We start from the raw sequence: 11,421 nt of genomic DNA, 5'->3' as shown, positions 1-11,421 counted from the left end.
TGACTGACCCAGTTTAGTCATATCCAGTTCATCTTCCTCTGCTGGAGACCCTGATGGTGTACTGAGGAGGGTATATTCTCCTGACACGCCCTCTCTCCGATACGACTCCTTCTTATCCCCTCGTACTTCGGTGGATCGGTGTGTGAGGTCGGTCTCGCTCACGGAGAGTCACGCGCTGATCTCCATGTTCCTCCACTTCTGTACAGGTGCCTCGGCCTACTAACCAGGGTCCTTACACAGCATCCACGACTCCGCCCACTTTTTGTCCCATCTTTTCCAACCCAGCAGACTAGCGGCCGATTCTGTCTGCCAGTTGTGCCCACAAAAAGGGGCACAGACGACTGGTATCAGCCCTAATCTTCACTTCATGGCTACGTCCTTGATCTGTGGTTTGGTTTTGTACTCATTTTTAATATTAAATAACTTTAATAAAGACGTAATGCGATCAATTAATCACAACCAGAAACGTAAAGTAATATAATAAACCTTTTAATTTAATTTAATAAAACACTAGTACAGTAAAACAACAACATTCATATGTACAGTTAGTCTGAGTTCGTACTTTGTGTAGATTAATAAATTATATAACAGTTTAGGGTTCAGTTTGGTGCTTAGAATAGACTAATACATTCTATAACATTATTATATACAATTAATATAACTATAATTTCTTCATGCAGTGATGTTTACTAAATAAAACATGTACACTCCATCGAATATTTCATCTTATAAACATTAGTTTCCATTACAAATAAATAAGTGTCCAAATCATTTTGAATAACAGTAATACATAATAGTATTATAATAGTATAGCTGGACAACTTAACAAGTAGAACGTCTGTAGATGCCTCAGATGTACAGAAAATATTTATGATAAACGCTTAATAAGACGTTTTACCAGGTTTTACCTGCAGGTGTAAATGTAAGAATCAGTGTAAGCGCAAGTCGTTCCTCTGACAGCAGCGTTTCCGTATAAGTTTGTAGAGGGCAGCGGCGGGTACGGAGAGACTCGGGATCCCGGCCAGCATGAAGATGATGACGTAGATCCACGATGAATACGACTTCTGCTCCAGAGTGGGAAATTTAGGCTGTAACACAAACACATCACGGGTTTTACTGCTGCTCGTACCAACACATGTACTTTATAATCTAAAGAAAATAAAACACCTAACCATGCTAGTGAGTCCTTCAGAATTCAAGCCCATTTAGTCAAAATACAGTTTGTGAGATCTGATGTTCTAGTGCAGATAAAAATTTGTGACAACGGTTTTCTGAAGCGCTCCTGAGCCCATGTGTCAATAATAGGGATGTAACGAGTTGAAAATCGGTGCACATGTGCCACAATTCAAATCGGATATTTATTTAAGATTAATGGATACTGGCCGCTCAGGTGGTGCAGTGGTAAAAACACACGCTGGAACCAGAGCTGGGATCTGGAATACATCGTACTGAATCTCGGCTCTGCCTACCGGCTAAGGCTGAGCGGCCACATGAACATCTCGATTTGTCATGCTGTGCTACATAAGGGCTCATAAGTCACCAACATTCAGTAGTGCAGATCTCTTTAGATACCCTGAATCTTTTCACAACATTATGTACAGTTGATGGTAACTGCATTGTAAAATGTTCCTTTCGACCTGATTGATGATTCCCTCCTGAAGTTTGGAACACAGTGGTGATCCTGTTATACCTGATCATGATTCCCTCACCTGTTACTCACTGTGGAACCTTTCCAACACTGGAACTTAAATATATCAGTATTTACAAAGTACTATCACATTAATCAGAACTTACATTTACATTTACATGTTCAGCATTTAGGAGATGCTTTTATCCAAAGTGACTTACAGTACAGTGACAGTAAACTGTCTAAGCAACTGAGGGTTAAGGGCCTTGCTCAAGGGCCCAACAGTAGCAACCTGGCAGTGGTGGGGCTTGGACCAGCGACCTTTCCATTACGAGTCCAGTACCTTAACCACTACGCTACACCTGCCAACTGGTCATGATTTTGTACTTTTGTTAATGAAGACGCTCCACTGGTTCTTTTGGATAAAGCAATTGGACATTTTACAAGCCCAGTAAATGTGTCCGGGTATTTTTTTCTGGATTTCTCTTCTGCTTTTAAGAAGAAGAGAAGAGAAAGTGACCCTGTCTTGTGAATCAGAAAGGTTTATCCCCTCCCCCAAGACGTTTCACTGTGTGACGGTCCATCCCAGATGCCTCCGAGCCAAGAGATCTTGATGCCACTTCTAAACGTGGTTACCATGAGGCTCTTTTTTGCACAGTAAAGTTTTTAGTCGTGTTTCTGAATGTGACAAAAACAGGCTTTATGCTTGTTATGCTTTATGATGTTTGATGTCAAGGTTGGGAAACTTAAACTGTCCAAATAATTTACTTTAAACGATCAAATTATGCTGAAAGAAAACGTGTCCCTGCGGTCAGTAATCAAGGAACCAGAAACGTCCGCCATGAATAAAGGTGCGACTCCCCACAGTTAAGTGAGATTTACGTTGCCATGGTCTTTAAGGCTGCTTTGCATGAAACAAGTCCCGACCCGGCTCGAGCTGCTTCTTTGTTTATGCGAGTTTTAAAACCTTGAACAGCAGTATGATAATAAACAGCCTCACCGAATCAGGATCCCACGTGATGTAAGTGAACTGCTTGGAAATGACGGTTGCGAAGTAGAAGAAGAAGATCACCAGCATGAGCAGGGGGCTGATGAACCTCCACGTGGCCTGCCAGAAGATGTTGGGCTTGTGGCCGATCATAAACACCAGGTCATCATTAAACCTGTTCAACCAGAACATAAAGCCTAGATTAGAGACGATGAGCTACAAACACACTTTAATTCATGTCTTGACGTGATTACACAACATTTCACACAAAGTTTCTGGAAAAAGCAAATAATAAAATAAGCAAATGTTTCTTCCATTTTGTTTTGATGTCAGATGTCAGACAGGATGAACCTGAGATATTTTATGTTCTGTCTAGTTGACTTCATTTCATTTATTAATAAACATCCATTCCTGCATTTCAGACCTGCAACACATTCCAAAAACAATCAATCCTCCCCACATACCGGTCGATACCGTAGACGTACGCCACACCTACGATCTCACAGAAGGCAATTATGAGGAGCGGGATGGAGCCGGCAAAATTATCGAAGAGCGCTAGCCAGTAGTTTCCTGATCCTTGGACAAATATTAATCCAATAATGCAGCACAGGAAACACGTCACACCTTAGGGAACAATTTTATTATTATGAGAAAATCTGTCAGCTTAAATTCAGTAGCTAATTATTTCAAATATAATATTATACAATATTAATAAATAATATTAATTATTAATTATAAATTAAGTTAAAAAAAATATTAATAAAAATATTAATTATAAATTAATTTAAAAAAATAAAAAAAATATATTAATACAGTATTAATAAAACATATTACTTAATAATGAATTAAAAAAATTAAATAAAAAAATAAGAAATAATATTATAATATTAATAAAAATATTAATTATTAATTATGAATTAGTTTTAAAAATTTAATAATAATAAAATATTAATTATAAATTATAAATTAATTAAAAAATTTAATAAAAAATAAATATTAATACAGTATTAACAAACATATGAATTATTATTTGATAAAAAAATTAAATAAACAAATAAATATTATTACAATATTAATAAAAATATTAATTATAAATTATAAATTAATTAAAAAATATATAAATATATATATATTAATAAAAATAAATAAATGCAGAGCCTGTACCTCAGATCAGGTACAATTTCCTGTTAATATTATATTCTTTTAAAAGTCGTTTTGTAAAAACACCACACAGTGCACTAATGAATGTTTTTATACTTTTATACTTTTGGGTTTGTTTGTAGTGTTTGCTTGTAATTCGTCGTTAGAGTTTTTGATTGACTATAGCTAATAAATTCTTTGTGCTTATTAACAATTATATATATACTACATTGTATATTATATATACGGTGGCGTCCTGTCAAGGTCAGACAAAAACCCAAACTGTCACCTTCTGATAAAAGGGAATTGGTTGAGGGTGGTAGCTCAGTGGTTAAGATACTGGGCTAGTAAACTGTATTCCGTACTGTAAGCTTTGAATAAAAGCGTCTGCTAAATGCTGAAAACACTGGTAGTGCCATCCACACAGTCACACATATTCCGCTAGCACACCAGCGCCGAGATTCTGAACTCCTCGGTTCGAAACTCAGCGTTGCCACCGGTCAGTTGGGCACCATCTAGCGGGCATAATTGGCAGTGCCTGCAGCAGACACGTTTCTGCTAGTGTGGGATGACCGGAATTTGTGGGTGGGGTCTTCAAACGCTGTGTAAGGACCCTGATTAGCAGATAGAGGCGCCTGTGCAGAATGCATGGGTGGAAAAGGGTTCCGTTAAGGGCTGAGCAGCAATATACCCTCCTCACCTACAATCAGGGATCCACCAGCAGCAAGACGAATTGACCAAGATAAACTGGGAGGAAATGCAGAAATTGTTCTATAGTTCTATAGAAATCAAAGTAACCTGATTTATAAATGTAAACAGACGTCTGTGTTCCTGTATTCCAGGTTTTAAAGCCGTGGGATTTATTTAGGTGTTTAGATCAAACTATCAGATTCAGGTGGAAATCAGCACCACTTTCCTAATGCGCTGATGTCACCGAACTTTATTAGACTTCAATTAGACTGAAACGGTGCGTTTGATTATTAAGACACAAACCTTCCTAAAACGTCCTACTTTTATACCCAAAACTAACACAGAGCTTCAGAATTGTATTTATTTATCATGTGGTTATTGATTTTGGTCAGTCTTGATCCAGGTACCTGAGATGATCTCTTTAGGCCACCGTTTGGGGAAGATCTTGAGGTCCTGGAGAGGCACCAGGACGCCTTCGATGTTCCCGAACATGGAGGACAGGCCGAGGCAGAAGAGCATGACGAAGAACAGGACGGACCACAGCGGGGACAGAGGCATTTTGGTGATGGCCTCGGTGAAGACGATGAAGGCTAATCCTGTTCCCTCCACGCCCTAAAATCAAAGGAAATAAAAAACAGGGATCAACAACTTTTATCTCTTTAATACCAGAGAAGCATTATCAAGTGGGTCTGATGTTCCTCCTTTTTGGAGCATTTTCAAGTGCATAGGGGGCATGGAGGCTTGGTGGGTAGCACTGTCGCCTCACAACATGAAGGTCCTGGGTTTGATTCCCATGAGTCCTTTCTGTTTGGAGTTTGCATGTTCTCCCCGTGTCTGTGTGGATTTCCTCTCACAGTACGAGGACATGCAGTCAGGATAATTGAAGCTACTAAAGTCCCCCTAGGTGTGTGTGTTTGCATGTGTGTGTGTGTGACTGTGTGTGTGTTTGGGGTCTGCCCGGACCCACCGCGACCCTGACCAGGATAAAACAATGGTAAAACAAACAATGAATGATGAATGAATGGATGAATTGTGGCTTGGTGGAAACCAGAGTGAGGATGGAACCTGGACGCTCCGAAGCTGTCTGACACTAAATCCACCCACAAACCTAATGCACTAATGCGTCGGTGTGTTGGTTACCTCACTGAGGAAGGTGTTGAGGTCACAGGTGGGCAGGTTTAGTCCCTGGATTATATCCGGACTCGTGGCGTTGAGCTGCTGCAGGACTTGTGTGTAGGTGCTCTCGGTTATGTTGGACTCAGGCAGGTCGAAAGTGTTCAGCAGAGTCAGGATGTTCCTGCAGAGCAGACGCAGAACAGACGTGTTGTTTAGTTATAAACATTTGTGCTTTTTATCAGGTTTAGTCTGTTAGAAGAACCACGTACTTCCCCACACAGTCGTCGAACCTCTCGGTGGCTCTGAAGCCGATGATGGTGTAGATAACAGTGGCAGCAAAGATTGATGTGAAGGCGTTAATAATGGAGATGATTACAGCGTCCTGCTCACAGTTATTACTGAGAAAACACAAAAATAAATGATTTGATGATTATAAGACAGTATTGAATTATAGAAAATTCTGATTTAATAATGATAATATTTTACTCATTTATTTTCTCTCTTTAAAAACACTATTCAATATTTACTGTGCTACACTGAACAGACTTCAGGGTTTTGGTAAATAATAATAAGGTAAATAAAGTATTATTATTGTGTCATTTACGTCCATCAGATTAATATTTGTGTAGGATTTTTTGGGGGGGAGGCTGGGTGGGTGGTAGCACAACCGCTATAACAAAATGTTAAAGAAGCAACAAGTTGCACTAGCATATTTCCACCAGAGGGGGCTCCACATCTCCACATTCATACCAATATCAATCAAGGTTTTCATTTTGTGTCCTATAGACACGATCCTGATTAACCACTGTCATGTTCCTCCTTTCTGGAGTCTGAAGTCCTCGTTTTGGAGTCTGATGTCCTTGTTGAGGCCTGATGTTCTTTTTTTGGAATCTGATTCCCTCCTTTTTGGGGGGTCTGATGTCCTTGTTTTGGGGGTTATGGAAGTGGCCACTCTAACCTCAGGATAATGAAACTTTCCTAACATTATAAATGAAACTGTACTTTGGTGGTTGTGGCTCATGTACAGGTTTATTTAATGTACAGTAGTTTATTAGCAGTCAGTTACAGTTATTATTATTATGGGATGTTTCCCGTTTGTACAGTGATGGATAATTATAAATAATTACAGATTCTAACATAAATAAGATGTAATTCTCGACAGATTATTGTTATGAATTGTGTGATTTAATTATTTGAAACTAACTGTACTAAGTTGTAGCTGGAGAAGGAGATGAGGCCTCCAAACGCCAGAGAGAAGGAGTAGAAGACCTGAGCACCAGCGTCCAGCCAGGTATTAGGATTTGCTAATTCATTCAGCTACACACAACGTACACACATAAGCATACGTTTAATATACCGTATTATTAATAATAAATCATGATTATTTAACTTTCACACTCACATCAGGTGTGAAGAGGAAAATGATTCCGTTAGTGGATCCCTTTAACGTCAGACCTCTGATGAGGAAGATGGTGAGAACCACGTAGGGTAACGTGGACGTCACATAAACCGCCTGTACAGAGATAAAGAATTAGAGTTATTACTTTAGTTCAAGGACAGAATAAAATCCTGGTATTTACAGGAAGAGAGAATTACAGGTACTGACTGAGAGATAAATATTATAATACTTTGTTCTTCTTGTTATTCATTCATTCAGATTTATTACAGGTTTGATTATAATCACCAGATTAATTACTTACCATCAACAGCTATAAACCACAAACATGTATAGTGGAATCATTCATTTATAATACACAATAAACAGAGCAGCGTACACATTTACATTTACATTTTCAGCATTTAGCAGATGCTCTTATCCAGAGCGACTTACAGAAGTGCTTCTATAGTGAACATTTCATTTCTCAAGTTTAGGTAAACAACAGTCAAAGAACACAAATCTGCTAAAACCTGTTAGAACCAAAGTGCCTTTTTTTTTTTTTTTTTTTTATTGGAAAAGAATGGAACAAAATGTTAGTAAATAAGTACAAGTCAGCCTAAGTGATTAGTAAAAAGGTGATGAAGGTTTTTAATCGTTTTTTAAAGACAGCAAGAGACTCAGATGTTCGGACAGACAGAGGAAGTTCATTCCACCACTTCGGCGCTAGAACAGAGAACAGCCTTGATGCTTGTCTTCCTTTAGTCCTGGATGGGGGTTCAAGTCGAGCGAGACTAGAGGCTCGGAGGTTGCGTGGTACAGAGCGGGGTTTGATTAGGCCACGAAGGTAGCTTGGGGCTGGTCCATTTTTGGCTTTGTAGGCGTACACGACGTGGTTTAGTGTTTATATGATGTAATAATATGATAGCACTAGTGTTTATGAAATGATAATGGAGTGAATCACATTTAGGTTTCATACCAAACTTTCACCAACTTAAGACCAAAAGTCCTGTTAGTAACTTCATACTAAAACATCTAGAGTCTTTTATTTTACTTAGTTATAAAATAGATGATCCAATTGTTAATATAAATATAGAACAAACCAGGATGTTTATAGGAGGATTATACTTATTAAATAAAACGTTAATAATGTTGTTAGAAAGTCCCAGTAATTCCTTTATCTCCTGCAGAGATTCAGAAGTTTGCTCAGATGAACAGAATTAAATAAAAAAGGAATCTCACAGTATTTAAGATACGAGGTTAAATCTCCCATTATGACACAAAACAGGCGTCCCAAAACAGCACGACTAACTTAAAAACTTGGGGCGTCAGTAACATGCTGATTTACAGTTTATTTATTCATTCATTCACTTTTAATCAAGCTTTTCCTTTTAATTAGTTTTACTTCATTTGATTTATTTTTAATTTATTTAATTTTTTATTGTATTTGTGTCTTTTTCTTTTTCTATTATTTTCTATTATTATTATTACTAATATTAATTATTATCATGTTATTTTTTATTATTATTAGATTATTTATTTTAACATTATTATTATCATTAATAATAATAATATTTATTATTAGTGTTATTTTTATTATTTGTTATTAATATTATTATATCCTTTTAATTCGTTTTATTTCATTTTATTAGTTTTAATTTTTAATGTATTGTATTTTTTTGTTTGAATTACTGTATTTGTACTTTTTTCTGTCTTTTTATCATATTATTCTTATTTGTATTATTAATATTAATTAATGTTTGTTATTATTTTATTATTATATTATTTATTATTTTGTCATGATTTATTATTTAATAATAGTTCATATTAACATTATTACTATTATTATTATTATAATGTTCTTTTTATGATTTGTTATTAATATTATTATATAATTTCAATTTGTTTTATTTAATTTTATTTATTTTTAATTATTTTATTTGAAATTGTGTTTCTCTTTTCTCTTATTATTATTATTATCATTCTTATTGTTTTAATGTATTATTATTACTAATATTGATTATTATTATTTATTATTTTAATTAATACATTATTATTAATTATTGTGTCATGATTTATTATTATTAATATTAATATCATAATTATTATTATTACTAATATAATTTATTTATTTATTTATTTATTTATTTATTTATTTATTATAGTGTAGTATAGTATACACTATAGTACTATATTTGTTGTTAATATTATTTTTGTATTATTTATTATTATGTCATGGTTAATTATTATTATTATTTGTTATTAATATTATATATTGTTTTGTATTATTTTGTCATGGTTAATTATTTTTTCTTATATTTATTGTTATTATTATTAATGTGGTTATTATGTATTATTATTATTTATTATTATTATTATTATTTTATTGTTGTTATTATTATTATTATTATTATTGTACTAGGTAACAGAGTGGATGTACCTGTAAGAGTTTACTTGATTAATTCAGTCAATCAAAAAAAAAAAGAAGTATTTATGCGTTTATGACGAGTCTGACTGACATTCACGGCTGTAATAAAGCAGTAATATTTATTTATAATAATAAAGCAGTAATATTTATTTATAATAATAAAGCACTAATATTTATTTATAATAATAAAGCACTAATATTTATTTATAATAATAAAGCACTAATATTTATTTATAATAATAAAGCACTAATATTTATATATAATAATAAAGCAGTAATATTTATTTATAATAATAAAGCAGTAATATTTATTTATAATAATAAAGCACTAATATTTATTTATAATAATAAAGCACTAATATTTATTTATAATAATAAAGCACTAATATTTATTTATAATAATAAAGCACTAATATTTATATATAATAATAAAGCAGTAATATTTATTTATAATAATAAAGCAGTAATATTTATTTATAATAATAAAGCAGTAATATTTATTTATAATAATAAAGCAGTAATATTTATTTATAATAATAAAGCACTAATATTTATTTATAATAATAAAGCAGTAATATTTATTTATAATAATAAAGCAGCAATATTTATTTATAATAATAAAGCAGTAATATTTATTTATAATAATAAAGCAGTAATATTTATTTATAATAATAAAGCAGTAATATTTATTCATAATAATAAAACAGTAATATTTATTTATAATAATAAAGCACTAATATTTATTTATAATAATTAAGCACTAATATTTATTTATAATAATAAAGCACTAATATTTATTTATAATAATAAAGCACTAATATTTATTTATAATAATAAAGCAGTAATATTTATTTATAATAATAAAGCAGTAATATTTATTTATAATAATAAAGCACTAATATTTATTTATAATAATAAAGCACTAATATTTATTTATTACAATAAAGCACTAATATTTGTAATAATAATAAAGCAGTAATATTTATTTATAATAATAAAGCACTAATATTTATAATAATAATAAAGCATTAATAATTTACAGCACCGTGTCAGACAGTCATTAGCTCGGTCGTCACCACCGTACCTTGCCGGTGGTCTCTATCCCGCGGATGCAGCAGACGTACAGGACGGCCCAGGCGGAGATCAGGCACAGCACCACCCACCACTGCAGGCCCCCCGACTCGTCGATGGTGGAGGTGGTGTTCAGGGTGGTCCTGTACCAGAAATAATCCACGGGCGAGCTCCTCTCACACTCCGACACGGGCCCTGAGAACACACCCGTCAGGTCCTTCAGTCCTCATTCAACATAAAACACACACCTGTGTGAGGTTCTCACTGTGGTACCTGTCATGTTGGCGTTGATGGGGCACTGGCTCCAGGGTAGAGGGTCCTGGAAGGAGTTGAAGAAGTACCACATGACCCAGGCGATGATGGTGTTGTAGTAGAGGCTGACCAGGAAGGAGACGCACATGGACGCGATACCTGCCGGGACATTTACAGTGTTAAATAGGTCAAGGGTCTCTGTGCAGCGGCGTCGATCAGCCAGCAGGGGGGGTAAGTACAGCAGGTATGAGGAAGGTATAACTCCTCAGGAGGGGATTCCTCAAACTGCAGCACTCACTGCTGGCTGAGCGACAGCGCTGCACAGAGACGGGGGATAACGTAGATCAGTGCATGACTCTCTCACCGACGCCGACCATGTAGGGGCTGATGGTCCTCCACACCCCCACGCTTCCCTTCCTCAGGCGCTGCCCGATAGCGAACTCCAGGTGGAGGAGAGGGATTCCCTCCAGCACCAGCAGGATCAGGAACGGGATCATAAATGCTCCTGAGACACAAACAGCAACATCACAAACACGCCTACAGGTATTAGCTTTAATGCTAAGTGTCTTAGTCACATTTAGGGTGATGGAGTACAGGAGGGTAGGACAGACGTTAGCACAATACATTAGCATCATAAACTATTTGTGTGGCAAACGATACCTTAGCATAACCCATCTATCATCAAACGATACCTTAGCATAACCTATCTAGTGTCAAGTTAAGCCTTAGCATAA

General features: G+C 35.0%; 1 protein-coding gene across 1 annotated transcript in view; it reads right to left on the bottom strand.

The window, feature by feature from the left end:
• Positions 1 to 929: 929 nt before the first annotated feature.
• slc6a19b (solute carrier family 6 member 19b) overlaps positions 930 to 11,421 on the bottom strand; it is a 30,560-nt gene continuing 20,068 nt past the window's right edge. The window contains exons 2-12 of the mRNA XM_062991552.1: positions 11,052 to 11,192; positions 10,709 to 10,846; positions 10,449 to 10,630; positions 6,964 to 7,074; positions 6,766 to 6,878; positions 5,831 to 5,959; positions 5,586 to 5,742; positions 4,853 to 5,057; positions 3,080 to 3,239; positions 2,628 to 2,790; positions 930 to 1,088 (exon numbers count right to left, since the gene is read on the bottom strand). Of these exons, the coding sequence (XP_062847622.1) occupies positions 930 to 1,088; positions 2,628 to 2,790; positions 3,080 to 3,239; positions 4,853 to 5,057; positions 5,586 to 5,742; positions 5,831 to 5,959; positions 6,766 to 6,878; positions 6,964 to 7,074; positions 10,449 to 10,630; positions 10,709 to 10,846; positions 11,052 to 11,192 (1,658 nt within the window). The remainder of the gene's footprint in view (positions 1,089 to 2,627; positions 2,791 to 3,079; positions 3,240 to 4,852; positions 5,058 to 5,585; positions 5,743 to 5,830; positions 5,960 to 6,765; positions 6,879 to 6,963; positions 7,075 to 10,448; positions 10,631 to 10,708; positions 10,847 to 11,051; positions 11,193 to 11,421) is intronic.

Source organism: Trichomycterus rosablanca, chromosome 3, assembly GCF_030014385.1.
Source record: "Trichomycterus rosablanca isolate fTriRos1 chromosome 3, fTriRos1.hap1, whole genome shotgun sequence".
NCBI lineage: Eukaryota > Metazoa > Chordata > Actinopteri > Siluriformes > Trichomycteridae > Trichomycterus > Trichomycterus rosablanca.
Note: the sequence above shows the minus strand (reverse complement) of the source record. Positions and strands in the feature narration are given on the sequence as shown.